The following is a 17616-nucleotide window of genomic DNA, read 5'->3' on the forward strand; positions in this document are numbered from 1 at the left end:
GGATCTTGCCAAGGTGGAATAAAAAAATACTACTTATTATAATTTCTGTAGGATTGACTGTAGTTTAGCAGATATGTTTCGCAAATCATTTACTTTTGACTCACCCGCTCAGATCTAATTCTTGTTGTGACCGCTAAAGTTCAAAAAGTTTGAAAAGTCATTAAGAAGTTATCTTGGGCCCGGTAGAAAAATAGATATTTTTTGTTTCAAAATCCTTTATTTTCAACATCTAAATAGGAGTGGCTGACTGCACGACGTGCACGGTGCACTTTTTCTTGTTTTATCAGGTGTATTATTGATGGCTGCATTCCACTTTGCGAGGTCCCGTGTTTCTGCACGCTGGATTACTGTAATTGCTTGAAGTGGAGCGTCAATGGACCCGAGCCATTGCAAAATCCACCTGTTCTTTCCCCTGCATAGTATTAGTGAGAGTAGTATCCAGTAAGCGGCAAATACATTTTGACCCATAGGACGCATTATTGATACACCTGGCCTAAACAAATCAGAAAATACCTGGGAAATCAGAGCAAGAAGGTTCAGATCCATGTTTCTGTGGGTTTTCTCTCAGTACACTCGTTTCCTCCGCAGCCCAAAAACATGGAGGCGAATTTGTGGCTGTAAATTGCCTCTGCATGGGAATAGGAGTTTATATGATGAAGACATATCCAGAGTGTATCTGACTTCACAAGCACAAGACCTTTAGCCTGTAAGTAAGACGGTTTGATAGATGGACATGTATGTTTATTTCATCTTTATTTCCAGTTTACTTTTTTTGCATCATTTTATTGATGCAGTAACTTTGCATCCATTGTGTCAACAATTAACTTCATGTTTATGGACTAAATCAATTACACACCTAAAGGCTTCCAAACACTACAGATCTTTCTTGTAATCTTCTGTTTTCCCAACAATCGAGCTTTCATTGTCAGTGTTGGGGTTTTGCTGACCTTTCAGATTTCCCCCCAGCCTCCAGGAAATCAAGCCAGCAAGCTTCCTGTCATATGCACGCCTTACTAACCCCGAGGCTACCATCTGCTGTCAACTTAGCAGCTTCCAGCATCACTCTCTGCTGACTGAGTCACCACAACTAATATCTTCTTTGAAGTGCCTGGCCTGTCCGAAGAAAGATCTGGGAATCATCTCATGGATCGGTATGATGGAGATAACTGGAGGAGGAGTGAAACCTTCTCGAACCTGAGAAACTCAAACAAGAATGTCTTAATTATTTATATGCTGACTGACTTCCGATTAAATAAAACGTGCAAATCTGGAATGAGATCTTTTGCTTGCCACAGAAGCCAAATGGCAGAGTAACAATCCATGCTTTATGAGCCATGCAGGAGAGAGATGTAGTGTGAAACCCCTTCTGCCCAGACATCACTTCTTCCCACGGAAACGGCTCTGCTTTCTGCCACCGGGCATCCAGGAGCAGCATCTGATACGATTTGGCTGGAATCAGCTGAGTCGGGCTGGCTGGATGGGATGAGCTGGCTGACAGACAGATCCTGGTCAGGATCCATGCCTTCACAGGAGTGAGCCAAGAGATATAAAGATTTGACCCATGCTGCTCAAAGGGCATTCGATGAGGAACCCTGAAATCCTGCAGCTCCCCTCAGTTACTTTGTGTTGTTGACCTACAACAGGAACAAGTTAGGATAATTGATTTTTCCATTTGCCCATGCAATTAACTTTAAAGTGCATATAATTAAATTAGACTCATGTTTCTACTATAATTTGAATCAATATAAATCAAATTCATGGATGATTATTATGTACACCCACAGTGATAACCTTCCAGTTAGATTTATGTGTTTGTGTGTTTTTTTCTATGTATATCTGTTCTTGCTCCTGGTTTCCGTCCCGATGTGTAATTATATACATATTATGAGCATTTGTGACTAAATAGGATGTACTTGTTTATCCCTTTTTGGGTTGGATTTATTCCAAGTGGGATTAATTAGGAATGAAAGATGGCTAGAGGAACAGATTATATACACATATGATACAATACATCACAGCATGGGAAGTTGCTCACAAACCTCAGCGATAGCTGAAAGATGTTTGCAATTTGGTGTTGAAGGATGGTGTTGGCGGAAAATGTTTGCCTCACGTTTTCATGTTTATGGTCATTAGACAGAGCTTTCATTATGTCCATAACTCAATACACTTGTTATGTTTTTATGAGTATCTAAGTATGTCATTTTGCTCAAACATAAATACAATTTACAGCATGTGATTTACCTTGCTACGTTTAAAAGCACAACCGCTTCACAGTCCATCCATGCATCCATAACTGACTCCTCTCAGTATTAAGATTTATAATCACCATTTTTGGACCGTGGAAAGACGCAAAGAAAAGATAAATTTACAATAGGAGATCATGCAAACTCTACACAGTGATGAGGTGAAATATTAAATAATAATGAAAAAAGAAATACGTATTGACAAAACAGAATACACACACGCACACACGTGTGTGTATGTATAGATATATGTATATATATATATATATGCAATTGACTGTAATTAACTCATAGTTACAGTATGAGTTACAGTATGTTACAGTATGAGTACATGTCAGTGCCCACGCTGCATTTGAGTGATTTAGTGAATCATGAAGCCCAATTAAATGTGTTAACAATGAACTGTGCCAGTCCATCGGTGCACCAGGTAGTTATTCGTGTTCTCAAAGTTTTATTCATCCACTTTTCCCCTCCTTTCCTCAGGTGCACTCTGGAGAGACTTTACAGGCGCATTGCAAAGCTAATGGGTGGACCCGAAGGAGAATTTCCAGCCCCGTGATTTGCTAATCGGGGGCTGGTTCCCTTGTCAGTTCCCTGTAATCGTGGCTGCGGTTTGTGGAGCTTGCCCAGCCCTCCTGTCCGCGGACGCGCCGAGTGTACCGACTGCGCTCTGTGCGTATTTGGTTAAAGCCCGACTACCTTCACTGTGAAGGCTGGGCGCTGGGAAGGAGGACCGGGGCCTCGTTGTGGCAGAGAGAAGAGGCTGAAACTCCTCACATATGGCTTTTTTGTAGGACCGTTTCCTTCGTCATTTGGGATTGTGGAAGGGACGCCGCTTAAAAAAAAAAAAGGAAAAAAGAAAATCACCTCAAGCCGCCCAGAAGTTTTGAAGCACTTGTGGGCGCCCAGCACGATGGAGATGCAAAGGTGGTCCACAAGGTGGAAAACGAAAAGGTGGCTTATGGATTCCTCTGTAACCGCATTCATCACTTTAACCCTGGTTCTGCAGGCTGCTAATGTCAGAGCAGGTAAGATTTCAGGGACCAGGTATCTCGAATGAACTTTGTTTGGACAAAAAGTGGACGGAGCGCGGACCGGATGAGAAATCTCTGTGACTGATGATGGAGATTGGGGGTGGGAAAAACTTACCTGGACACAGCAGCCGTATGCTTACATCACAGCAGGATGTATTCTCCCTGATTTACACAGTAAATCCTGGAGATTACCCCGTATAATTCAACTAAATATGGAAACCATTAAACATGAAACCTAACTACGGGCGCAGCTTTTGTAAAATGGGCAAGTAAATAATAGTATCAACCTAAACATCTCATGCGTTCAAGATGTGCATGCAGTTTAGTTACTTGAAGTTCTATATTCTTCTAAACGCTGGTCACCGCGGGCTGCTTTTACGCATGAATGGGAAGCGTCTGCTCCGAAGATGAAACACTTCGCCTAATTAAATTCATCCTAAGCCGCTGGTATGTGCTTATAAAGATCAGGAAATAGAGCGGCATTCACCGCATTTTAAGATTCACTCAGGCTGAAAGAGCCCTCTTTGTTATGAAAGGTGGACCAATAGGTGGACATGAGCAGGGTGGCTTTTCTCAGCCAGGTGACACTGGACATGGATTGGATCTGGCATGTGGCTTGAAAATGTGAGCGCACAACCCCTTAAGCCACTCATTTGTTCTTGTTATACTGTATTTCTCTTTTTGCCTGACTGTGGAGTGGTGTCATGTTTGACTGCCCTGATTGTCAGCACACAAAAACTAACTCCATCTCCCAGTAGATCTAGGACTCCGTTGTGACAAATTGAAGGCTCTGAGAAGCCCAACATTTTTATTTTTTTCCAGACAGGATAATATTCAGTTGTAGCACAGTGATGACAAATACACTCAATTCCAAACTCCCGGTCTGTCTTGGACCTTTTGTTGGAGAGTGTGAAGCCCGAGTGCGCCTCGCAGCGAAAAAGTGGTCAGGCAGGTTCACCCTATCTCCAGACTGCCCTGGTCCACACCAAAGCCCAAAAGCTGACTTGTGCACCCCCCCACCCCCTTAACCCCCTACCCCCCTTCCACCACCACCAGCCACCACCTCACAACTTTGCACTTCCAACTTTGCACTTAGATGTTTGGTCGGCTGCAGGACAAGGCTGTGTTGTATGAGTGGTGGGAATGCTTCCCCTCTAAGTACTGACCCGTTATTTGATGATGGTGCTTGTTGCACTTCCCTATGATTTCAGAGCCTTCAAAGAGCAGGCCTACGTATGGGCCTAGCCTGCAGCTATAATAGCCACAAGTCACAGGGTTAAGGATTACATAGGCCTGACACTTTGGCATATAGACAACTCTGAAGGATTTACTGTTGTGTACTGGTACAGTTAAGGATTTTGGATATCCATAGTTTCCATAATCACATTTTTTGGGTTTCCTTTTCTTAAAAAAAAAAAAAAAAAAGGATGTATAAATTACTTTTTGGAGTGTGTAATCATATAGTGACATTGTTTAGTCAAATACTTGTGATTTAAAATTGGAAATTTAACATAGGCACAGTTAATTCAGTTTTAACACAGCCCCCCCCCCCCCCCCCCCCCCGCCATTTCTAATCAATTTTCTTTTACATTGTCTAAATCTCCCCTCTTCCATGTCACCAAGTTTAAGCATTCAGCTCCAGCGTCGATGTTCCAGCCTCACAGTCAGCTTCTTCTGAACTCCGTATGGCAGCTGAAGCTATTTCTGCAGGGTGCCCTCTCCATCTAGCACTGTACAGACACGTTTTCTCAGCCCCCGGGGTGCAGGCTTAGATGTGCATTCCAGCAGACAAAGCTAGCATTTTCAAAGTCCTCTCCTCAATAAGCTCAATCGGGAAGATCAGCTCATCAGCTCCTTGCTGGACCTTTGTCTGCAGAAGTTTGTCACTGATCACTGGATCATTTACAGACCGTCTTACTGTCCTCCAAACAGTGACTTGTTGCGAAATTATGCTTGAAGTGTGGATTAACAGTCAACTTTTTGACATTACCACCTCTGCTGTTCTTAAATGAGCTGTTTGGTATTGGAAGAAGGTTAAAGCTGTCTGGTATAGCATGCTCTATATGCCATATGGAGACATCTGAAAGAGTTAATAAGAGGAAAAACAAGGTGGGGTAGAGTGGAGAGGAAAAAATGCTTTGAAAAACTGGGTAGGTCTCAGTGAAGTTTCCTTGGTATGACACCAGCATAAAGCCGTCTTGTTTTAGCCGGCAGCATGGTGGAAGTTGAAGGAAGGAGAGAGGGAGAGTGGGAGAGAGAGAGGGGGGGGGGGGGATGTATGGAGAGAGACACACTCTGACTGAAGATGTTATTAGAGTCTCAGGGAGCTGCAGGTGAAAAGGTCCCGCTCCTATTTCCAGTCAATTTTACCTTTCTGTAAACCACCTACGACTGAGAAATGACACAGGTGGACTGGGATTTAGCATGTCGGCCTATTTACCGTTATGCGCTCTGTAATAAAGGAAGAGCTCAGACAAAGCTCATTCCTAACAATGGTGTGAGCTTCTCATGGAACATGTGGTTTATACTGATGCACACCTGTGAACATCACCCAAAATCACATCACATGACCGGATCTATGTTATATGCTAATGTGTGATGATGCTCCACCCATCCTTCCACGCCTCGCCATGTAGTATAAAGATGTATTCAAGGAATGAGCCGTTGCTGCTCCCTCCTGCAGACGAAAGGTGGTCCATCCTTCCTCGCCCCCCATGTTCCACCACTCGCCTCATGGCCTGTTTGCTCAGTGCGGAGGACAAACATGGGCTCATCAGATGCCCTCTTTTAAAACCTGCACACACTCGTTTTGTCCACCTTAACGGATTGGCCGGTGTTGACGTTTTCTCAGCACCTCCGTGTGAGGGTCGCAGCCTGGCCAAACTGCCACATCTGGAACATATGAGTCCCGGAGTTTGGACTGAAAGCAACTCCGCGGGAACTCACAATGAGGTTCTCAGTTCTCTCTCCAAAACAAGTAGCTGGTTCATCCTCATGAGCTGCAAAAATGTCCTTAGTGATGGTATTCCTTCAGAATACCAGATTATGTTTGCTCTCCGCTTCATTTAAAAAAAAAAAATTTTTGTAAAATTTTACTTCTAATCTTCTGGATCTTGGGTTCAAATGTGAGTGCGTTGGCTCTTGGTGGTGGTTTGTTCTCCTGGGAAATGGTTAATCGCTCAGAGAAAGGACTTCATTTCACTATGGATTGATCCAGGTCTGCTCACTTTGCTTCAGTTGTGCAGGACTTCTTTTCCATGGTTACCTAAACCTATCCTTTAAATGTTTTCCTGCTTGCTTTCTATTATAATTACATCCTTCAATGCCACAGATTCACTACAGAGAAAGAATATTTGCCATCTATGTTTGAATAAGTCCCCAAACAGCTTTAGGAACCCATACAAACCATCTGTGTGAGCGATGTTTGCGGCATCTTTATTAGATTGATGTTAAAACGGGAATCTGTCCCCAACCCATGTGCCTTTCTCAACTAAATCAATGAGGATTTTAATTTTCTTTTCCTCGCCATTGCAGGCACACTGACCAGAAAGTGTTGAAATCAACATCAGGCCTTTTTTTTTCTAGATTCTTTTGTATTAAGACGTTAAATAAATAGAGGAGTTATTTGACCTCCACATGCCAACCAAAACAATGGCTTTAGAACCATCAGAAAAGGCTCACTGATGCTGTCAGGCACCTTGGCATGCTTTTTACCCCTACAAAAACAGATTAGTGTTATTACATCTAACAGACTGCCATTGTATTCCTCGCTCTTGCCAGGTATTGCAGTACTCTGAATTGAAGCAAGCCCCAAATTCCCATTTGGATGCATGATTTTTAGGCATTGCTGTAGATCTTTATTCATAAAACAAACTAAATGTAAAGTTCCTGAAACTGAAAGATTTATTTCATTTATTTGGAGCTTGGGTGGTATAATTTCATACAAATGTCCCGTGAATCAGAAGGTCAAAATCTACCCGTGCCTCAGGCTTCCCCCCTAAACTAACGCTCTATACTGAGAGGTTGTTCTGGTTAGAAGCCATAATTATAATGTTTTCCCATGGGCACCCACACAGGCTCCTTTATGTAAACTACATCAGATTGAAAAGGCTTATCAAGGTAAACCTATCCAGGTGTTAAAAAACGAGACCTCAGATGGCTCGTTATTATAGTCTTTGCTATTGGAGCCTGGACATGGTGGCATATCCCAACTTCACCATTGAAGAGCATGGGAAACTTCCCCAATCTTGACCTGCTATTCATATAATTGTTTCACTTCATATAACATTAATCAAGCAGTGCAATGATATGTTGTCATTTTAATCGGGCAGAGGTGTGTGTTTAGCTGAGCAGCAGCTCATATTATCAGCTAAAATTAAAACCCAAGTCAAGTCTTCTCTTATTGTTTTTGTTTTTTCCAGCATCTTGAGACAACACGAGAAATAAGAGTCTTTACTTCTACATAGTGTCTTTCAAATTTTTTTTTTTTCTCCATCTGGGATCAATGAAATCATGTGATGTTGGATGATGCACAAAGTGTAACCTAACGATGTTCACCAAATGTTTCTCACGCTAACATTTCATTTCATTTGCTCTTTGAACAGCAGAACCAGTGGATGTCCTAAAAGTATTAGCATTTCAAAATTACCCCGAAGGAGTGACAAAAACGCCCGGTCTTTGTGCACACCGAAGAGCATCAAACCCCGACTCAGCGTACAGAGTTGCCAAGCAGGTCCAGATCAGTGCCCCCACCACGCAGTTATTCCCTGGTAAGAGCAACCAATCATTCACGAACCTTAATGTCACATGGACACTGGTGTGTTTTTTTTTTTCATGCTTTAGAAAATGGCTTCTCATGACTGCTTAATCAAATCTATACATCTAATATGTACATCTCAAGGCTATATGTATTACATTAGCCGAAATTAAAATGAAGAAATCCTTCCATTGATTCAGTTTGCATGATTGTTGTATCAAGCGTCCTCAGTCACATCAAGTCTGACCTGCTTTTTTTACCTGATGTTCCTCTCAGGTGGTGTTTTTCCTGAGGATTTCTCCATCCTGACCACAGTGCGCCCCAAATCTGGCCTCCAGTCATTCTTACTGTCCATTTACAATGAGCAGGGAGTCCAGCAGCTGGGCGTGGAAGTGGGACGCTCACCTGTCTTCCTGTATGAGGATCAGACCGGCAAGCCAGCCCCAGAGGACTACCCCCTGTTCCGTACTCTCAACCTCGCCGATGGAAAGTATGTCAAATCTCAGACGTAATCACAAACCGAGGCTCGCAAACTCAGTCCCAGAGTCGCAGTTTGAACTGCTTTAGATGAAACATATGAAACCAAGGCGGGTGATCATTTGAAACACTGAATAATTGCAATCCGTGCTCAATAGTTTGTGTCGTGATTTCGGCTTTCCAGTAGATTAGGAGTGCTTTTATCTTTTTTATTTCACCAACTTGTTCGTCTTAATAAAGCAAGAAAACAACCCAGATCTTTCCCTTGTTGCACCACAGGTGCTCATCACCGGATTATCCACCTCATCAGGGGTCCGCGGACACAGAGACAGGTCAGAGACAGGGAGACACTGGATTATTGGGGCACAGCAGGGCTGCTATGAGCAACCTGACCTCATCCATGAACTCACTGCCTCTGTTATTTTAGGGGGGGGGGGTAGAGGCAGTCCTAAACTTACTTTTTACCCCCTTGGATTACCTCACCCAACCAGGAACTGTGCTCCGAACCTTTTAGCATGAACCTGATTATCTGCTCTCAGGTTTTGCAACATGAGTCCCGTGCAGGGCCAACCAGGGGATGACTATCCACGCACAGGCTGTAGAAAAATACAGTTTTTGATGAATCGTTGAATATATTAAAGGTCTTGACTTGCCAAATACGCGAGGTTTGTTTTCTGAACTTTGAAAGATCGTCCAGAACCAGGTCACAATGTTTCGTGACCCAAAACAGGCTTAAGATGAGATTTAGGGTGCACACTATTATCATGATAGAAGAAAGGCTGTGAAATCCTTTGAAAGTCTCATGTCAACAATAACTCCGCTCTGTGAGCATTTTTTTCCGAGAAAGACGCTCTCGGCCAGTTTTGTCTTGTCTTAGTCTTGTAGGCTGCTTCGTCCGGTATGTAGTCTTTGTGAGCCGCTGTCTGAAGAACAATGTTTTCCGTGGGGGATTTTTAACACTTGTTGATCTGGATGCATTCCAACTCCGTGCCTTGTTTGAACCCCCAGCCACTAAAGCCCAGGCTGTGTACAGTCTACAATCCCTGTGGATGTATTCATGACTGCTCAGATGCACACACAGCTTGAAGGGAGAGGCATCGTGATGATGGGGAATAGGTCAAAAAGAGCATTGTTCTCATTTTAAAATGAAGATTAATAGTGAGCTGATACATTGCATGCCACCTTTCTTCAAACATTTAAACTCCAGACATATCTGTCAGTTGTTTTGGTTCGTTATACATACATCCACTTTTTGAGTGCTTCAGCTCTTTGACAAATTCTTCAAACTCGCTGAAGTCAACATTTGCTTGTCCGCCACATGAGGTGACAAATGATCCTTTGTACTGTAGTGCTAAGCTCAGATACTGTCGCATGTTTATGTTCCTCTAGGCTTCATTGGCCTTGAATGCATTGGTATGATCTGGATGTGTTCAAATATCTTTGAACACATTTCCTTCCTCCACCCCGGATACGGATATGCGTGATATACTTATAATAATATCCATGCTAAATGGTTCTTATATTGCCATCTTGAACTGCAGTGTTGCCAGGTCTCTTCTTCCACCTCAGAACAATGTTTTGACTGTGTGTCTCCTGCTCTGGCAAGGCAGGCCTTCCTGGATCTTGACACACACTTTCTACAATGTTCACCATGTCTGTCATGCCGAGTAACCCAGAAGGAGGATTAAGTTTGGAGTTTAATGAGTGTAATCCCGTGTTAAACAGGGCCAAAGTGTGGGGGTAAGAATGTGGTCCACTGCTGCCTGGTATGCAATAGCCTTTAAGTGCAGTGGCAAATGGTCCATAAGCGAGGGAGGTGTCAGACTCACGTGTGACCCCGGTTAACCCTTTACATCTGTGGCACTTGTCGATCAAAATATATCAGACGTAATGCTGGTGTTCACGAAGCATTTGCTTATATTGAGAATTTGCATTCCTACATGACCGAAATAGTGATTTTGGGGTATTTATGAAATGCTTTTTGCACACGTGTCGTTTCTGTTTCATGCAATAGAAAAACTTAACGACGCGTCACTGAGGGATTTCATGATACACACCATCTCTCTCTGTTTTCTGCGTCTTTGACCAGGTGGCACCGGGTGGCCATCAGTGTGGAGCAGAAGACGGTCACGATCATTGTAGACTGTAAGAAGAAAATCACCAAGCCTCTCCTCCGGAGTGACCACGCCTCCATCAACACCAATGGCATCACAGTGTTCGGCACCAGGATCCTGGATGAGGAGGTTTTCCAGGTTAGTTATCCGTGGAATAACTGAGCCACTTAATTCTGCTGCCCGGCTGCAGCCATGTATGTTATATCTTGTCGTGTTTATCCATACAGATAAAGCTACCAGCTGACATGAATATATCAGACAGTTGGGAGGATTTGACCCCATGAAGCCAAATGAATTAGTGCACTGTTGGTTGGTCGAACACGTCCATGTAATAGACATGCTCGGTCACTATACATTTGTGTGACTCTGACAGTGATCCCAGTTTCCCTGTTGAGAGTTTTGAAGTTTTTATTGCGTTTTCAACATATTCATTCAAAAAAACATTATATTAATATCCAGTTGTCTCTGTCGGTTTATCCAATATTGTCAAATATTGCTCCATGTACTTTGTCTAAAGGGGATTATTTTAAATCCTATTGACACAGCTCATGAATCCTTTTAAAGGAATGTGGAGTTGATAGAAACCAGAGCATACAGGAAAATCTCCAATTCTTTTGATGTAATGGGTGACTTCATGCAGAAACCATACATCTGACCCACATCTGAGAAATATTTTGGACTTTCATCCCGGCTTGTGGTGCTATAGTGTAGTTTCATGACAAACTTGAAGAGTACGAGTACCATTCTTGTTTTTGACCCTCCGCTTTACCAGCTTTGTGATCGAGTTGTTCCAGCTATTTGGGTGTTAAAAGCAAAGACTGGAGACATGAGTTTGGTTAAGTTCAATAATTAAAAGAGCTGTAGAAATATAAGGGTCAAACCAGTGAACAGTGAATGTTGAATGTCGAGCATCATTGTCATTATCGCCGGCTAATGCTGAAAAACTGAATTTAGATATGATTATCACCAGAACCCTTGTATACATTAACTTTAAACACGTGGTGATGCAGGAGTTCCTATTTTAATATGTTGTTGGAACTTATTGCTATACGTGCATACAAAACCAAATTAACAGTTAATGTTATCCAATAACGAGTTTACCACCTTGCTCATCAAAGACTTTGTTGCTATTGGGAGAAAATAAATAATTTATTATGCATATGTTACCCATCTGTGGAATATGTCTTAAACAAGAAAGTGTAAAGATTTGTTGTTGCCAGCAGTTATTTTTTGTTGTATATTTGGCCCTGTATATGCTGCTCATCAGGTGATATTATATGTAGCTTGATTCTGTGTTTTTTCTGCCAAAACATTGCTTTTTGTTTGATATTTCACTAAAATTTCACAAAATCCAAAGACGTCACGAGACACATTTGCTCTACTAGTCTAAGGCAGCAAGAGGTGCAATAATTTCACTTCCATGTGAAAGGTATGAATAGGAACAGTGGGGCATTAAGTTGGTAGTGAAGGCTGTCACAGCCGATGTAACGGCCCTTCGTAGACCACACCTTTACATAGCTGAGGGTGGGACGAGACTTTCCTAAACGTTTGCAAGAAAAATAAGAACTGCGGAAGAAGGCTGAGCCCTTAGTTGAATTCAACTTTTCTCAATTTAATAGAAAGTAGTTTGTTACATTGTTTATATACACTGCTGTTCTTGCCCTGCATCAGTAGTAGTAGTATTACTTGATCACAGTGATCTACACAGAATGTACCATTGACTTTAGTAAGTAAGTACCTAGATGTCTTGCATCTAAAACACACCAGGTAACAACTTTCATTTCTGTTAGCCAGCACTGTAAAACAGACAACACGCTCACACTTTATCCACTGAAACAAAATGAACCATAGAAAAAAAAAAGAAAAAAAAGTAGTAAATGTATTGGGTACATGTTTTATTCATTCCTGATTTCTCACTTGCCAAAGGTCTGCATGTGTGTTGCATTTGGGTAAAATGAAATCCAGTGTTATAAAAGGTCTGGATATAATAGGCTTTGCATTTTGTTACAAAGGAAACTGGGCATTTCATGGGCAACTTAGCAAGTCCAGTATTTGGGAAAAATATGTGATGGTTTACTGAAGAGTTAGTGTTGCTGAGCAGACTTGGAGATACTAAGTTTCTCATTTTGCTGTTTTATTTGCAAAACCAACTACTTCTGAGGTCTTTCTTCTGAATAAAATGATGGACTTTTAACGACAACAGTTTTCTGGGATGTTGTGTATGTAACTACCAGCTTCGAGACCCCATTCATCCTGAGGTTGAGAAGTTGGTGCTGGCCGTAGGTCAGGCCGATGTAAACAATGACAATGGCTGAACTGTCATGGCATTCAAGGCCATCCCTATTGAGATGCAAAGTACACTGAAGGGCTATATTGGACTTGTGTTTGCTTGTGAAAGAGTGCGAGTTTGTTTAAGTGCTGCAGGAATGGCTAGTCATTATTCTGACACCACAGTTGAAGGATTGATACTTTCACTCATGTCAGAGAGCCATATTTTTAGGCATGCCTTGTCATCGCCCCGGGGACACGGTGCTGCATTTTCCCCATGTACACAAGGTTTTTCCTCCTTTGTACCCTGCATTAGTCCTCCTACTTGACACTTCTGCTGCCTACTTAGTTTATGACGTCCCTGTTAAATGTGGAGTTGAATAGTTGAATGAAGACGTGGGTATCATGATCAGGTATTCATCAAGTATTAAATGCATTTCTACAAACAGTTGTAGTGTCACTTATCCAGTAGGTTCAGAATAAATTCAAAAAAGAGGTACTGAAGCCATATTTGTATCAAACACTGTGTCTAGTCAGAGGTTGAAGAGCTGAAAATAGGAGCCATAAAGTCACCTAACAGGGTCTTTTCTGTGTAGTTTTTGGAACAGGTCTCCTGTCTGTTCTCTGTCTCTGCTCCCCTCAGATATCCACAGGACTGGGATGCTGGGAATTTCAGTACAGGGGGACTACATACCTTTGGCCTTGTGTATTCATGCCAGTGCCTACAATAAGGTTGATTTTTGATTAGTTTGAAGATTTTTTAGGAATTTCAATAGCAATGTACAAGTAAACGAACTAATGTGAAAGGGTAATTAAAATTTTTTTTAGCACCTCTTTAACTTAAAAAAAAAAAGGTTTTTCTTCCCTTTTCAGCAGTTCAATGATCATCTAGAAAAATAATCAAACATTGCAACTATTTGGTTTCTCTGGCATTTATTTTTACAACCTGACCTGCATTTTTCATAAACGTCCATTCATACCATACCTGCCCCAGGTTGGAAGAGACCACCGTTGCTAAGGGATCTGGGTTGAATGAATGAGAGTCTTTCATTCGCCCCGTCAGGCCTTCCTTATTTCCTCGTCTCCTCCCCTGCCTGCACACTCTCCGCTGGCTCCTACCTCCTCCTCCCTCTGCACCCTCCCCACCTTGAGGCCTCTCCACTGTGCCAAAGCCATGAGACTGTCTATTCATGCCCGGCGGACATTACCTGTCTGAATTGAGCGCACACATTTACAGTCAGTTCCCAAATTATGTGGACAGGAACACGATTTTTGTTTCTTTGACCTACAGCAATACAATCAATCTCTTAATGGAGCTATGGTGATAGAATCAAAGTGTGAACCTTCAGGTTTATGTTAAGAAGTTCGAATGATGAATTTTTACACGCTCAGGCCAATGCAATAATCAAACATAAATATGTACATAAGAAAGTGATTTGCTAAAGTTTGGAACCTGTGTGTGTTTTCTCCTGAGAGGCTTTTCTTGGATTTACTGCAGCCACCATCAGGGGCTTGTCTCATGTCTCTCAATCTTCACTTTTGTCTTCACGCATTGTCAATCTTGTGATTGACATTGAGAAGAGCTTTGTTGGTTCATCTCAACGATTCAACTCCGTATATCAGTTCTGCTACTTTAGTCTGAATCTAAGCATGAAATAAAAGTAATACTTTCACCTCCATAACAATGCACAGACGTTAAACACCGGTGATCTTCCTTCAATAGACACACTGTACATGCCCATGCTTGAACAATTTCTTTTTCTTCTCCATGCATGTTTTCTATTGTAAGAGAATGAACAATATTTTGGTTTCATCTGAATACTGAATATTTTCCTTCCACACGCAACTTATTATCTACAGTCACTGTTGACTTATCTTGAATAGTTGCCTCACGGATGACAAAATAAAAGAAAAAAAATCTTCTTCTGCTGAAGTTGTGTAATTTGATATATCTTTCATAATTGCAGAAAGAATGCATGAAGCCTACTCTTTAATTCAGTTTTTCCTCCCTTGTGATCGTAAGGAGCACCTCGGCTGCTAATCCAATGATATCTCCACAATTGTCAGGATTGAGCTGATTTTGAACAAACTCCAGTGTGGGTATAAACACTGCCAGCTGTGGACACTAAACAAGTGAACAAAAACTATTTGAGAAACAAATCTAAACGTGACCTCTGGTGTAATTCGACTGAAGCATGATTGCAGCAAGGACCAAAGGAATCTAAACCAAACACAGTGTGTCAGGGCCGAGAATGGGCAGGGGTGGGGAGGAAATGGGTGAGAAATGAGCCTAAATGAGACACACCTGTGAAGAGAAGGGAGCTCTCACATGTAACAGGGGGAGTGAAAGAGCAAGAAAAACATTGTAATTCAGGTTCTTGACATTCTCCAAAATGTCTTTAAAAGGGAAAACACAGTTCTGGGAGAGGGAGAGAGAGCGAGAGAGAGAAGAAATGTGTATAGCTGAGAACCAGCTGGATGGTGTTTGACATAATTGCTGAATATTCTTGACCTGTGAGCCGATCCCTGGAGCTCAGGTGGAAGTCAAGTGACCCGGTACACCTCGTAAATTTTGGTGGCTCTTCACACAAAACGCTCGCTTTGTGGATTATGTTCTTTGAATCATTTGAATGTTTGAAATTGAGTTGATACATTATCTTATTACGTAACTGGAGTGGTTTCTTGATAATAAACCCATTTTAACAGGATCTGAAACATTTTGATTGGTTCATCCTCCTGTCCGACGCCCATCAATGGATGATTTGACCTTTTGAAAAAGTATATGAAATCTCGAGGAGCGACAGAACCATCATCTCCTTGCCACGGCTTCTTAGTTGCTCTTGCTTTGAGTCTGCCATTGATTTTAACCCACTGATTTCTCAGCTAATAAAAATGCCACCACATATTATTCCCACATGTATTGTTGAGTAAGTTACGTGACGACCCAACGGCTGTGCATCAAGCCTTTTGTTTGCATCTTTACAAACGTTTTTTTCTCTCTCTCTCAGCAGCAGCAGGGCGGCGTCTCGTGAAACCTGCGAGATGCCACCCTGCTGCTGCACATCTGATTCAAATGAATGAGTCATGACCGGAGTTCTGCAGTCCTTAATGACAACCCAGTCAGTTGGTTCAGATGTGTGGGTGCACGGAGACGCATCAAACATGCATGAACTTGACTTTCTCCCTCCAGGTTTGGAGAACCTTTTCATGCTAATATTGAGTGTCTGAAGTTACTTCTTATCCCCCAAATCTTTAAAACGCTGCCGTGATCTGATCTGCGTTTGTTGCTTGAATCCTTGGTTTCATTCTTGGTCGTTGTTTTAGGCTGACTGCAGTTGTATAGATTGCGAGCGAGCGGCAAACATGTTGTAATTGTTGCATATGGCTGTGCAATTACAAGACAACTGAGTGAAGGTATGCTGCCCGGGGCAAAGGTATGTCGAAGGATTCATGCCGGTGTCTGCTGGGTTTTCATTTTTGATGCCATGCTCTCACCCTGTAATTACAACAGGCAACAGGATTCCTGCACAGACCTTTCAAAAGAGAAGTCTATTCAAGCAAAACTAAATACCAGCCTTTATGAAAATGATTGAAACTTCGAATGCTACTCTGCAGAAATCCAACGCTTACTCGCGGTGACCTTTGAGCTCTTCCAAGGTTATTTATAGTCTTTGGTGACTTGTGGTCAGGATGGGGTGAAGGTAGATTATATATAGATCCAGCATTGTCAATTTATAGCACTATTTCAGTGGTATCAAAATATTTATTCCGGAAAAAGTGTGGTCTGATCCAAGTAGTGATAACTGAGCTGATCCATTACAGTTGGCCATTTCTGGTCAATATTACAGAATGTGTAAATCTTTGCAACTTGCTTGTTCTTTACACTGGATGCGGTTCCTGCCACAGCCGGCATATAAAACTAGAGCAATACACGAATGGAAATAATGAAGTTTGGTAATGTCAGATACTGGATGGATGTTTTGATGTATTTCAGAAGTCGCTAAAACCTAAATCCCGTGTCACCTATTAAAGGTGAACAGGAGAGCTTGTTGATCTTGACACGGCCTCTCTCTATCAGCCTCTCTCCTTTTCTCGCTGACCTCTCACACTGCCGTCATTAGGACAAGCTCATGGTGCACCGTGCTAAGCTATAGAAAAGGAGGAGCATATTTCAGGGCTCTGGCTTTGCTCCAAGATACCAGAGAATATACCCCCCCCCCCCCCCCCAAGCAGTGCACAATGAAACACAGGCCTCGGTGTAACTCTCCCCAGGTGTATTTCAGCACAAAACATCTTCTGCCATGCCAGCTGCCCACTTGGTGTTTCCCTCCCTGAATTGACAGTTTCTTTTTCGCCTTGTTTTAGTTTTGTATGTTAGATAAAATTGTCTCAGACTGTTCAACCTTCTCAAGTTTTTTTTTTGGTTAACATTAATCATGGTTTGGTTTGGTTCCTCACAAACATATAATTTCATTATCACTGACCTCAGCTAAAACAGATGTTTTGTGATTTTGCTGATCTGGTCCGGGGGCCGGACGCCATGTCTCCGCAGTCTATTTGTGTGGAGACGGGTGGCTGTCAGACCCGGACTAATTAGAGCCGACTCGAGGCGGGGCTCAAGCATTCGCTGTTGGTCTTAGGGTGACACATGAGGTAATACATGTCAACTCAACTCAGGTCGAGGCTTGATCTCTCTCTCTCTCTCTGTACAGCCTCCTCAAACA

General features: G+C 42.3%; 1 protein-coding gene across 4 annotated transcripts in view; it reads left to right on the forward strand.

The window, feature by feature from the left end:
• Positions 1-2964: 2964 nt before the first annotated feature.
• Positions 2965-17616, forward strand: part of col11a1a (collagen, type XI, alpha 1a) — an 84477-nt gene continuing 69825 nt past the window's right edge. For all 4 annotated transcript variants that reach the window (XM_080489457.1, XM_080489459.1, XM_080489458.1 and 1 more), the window contains exons 1-4: positions 2965-3271; positions 7882-8046; positions 8310-8523; positions 10600-10762. In XM_080489457.1, coding sequence (XP_080345583.1) covers positions 3157-3271; positions 7882-8046; positions 8310-8523; positions 10600-10762 — 657 coding nt within the window. In that variant the 5' untranslated portion in view covers positions 2965-3156. The remainder of the gene's footprint in view (positions 3272-7881; positions 8047-8309; positions 8524-10599; positions 10763-17616) is intronic.

The sequence above is a fragment of the Lipophrys pholis genome, assembly GCF_963383615.2.
Source record: "Lipophrys pholis genome assembly, chromosome: 20".
Taxonomy (NCBI): Eukaryota; Metazoa; Chordata; class Actinopteri; order Blenniiformes; family Blenniidae; genus Lipophrys; species Lipophrys pholis.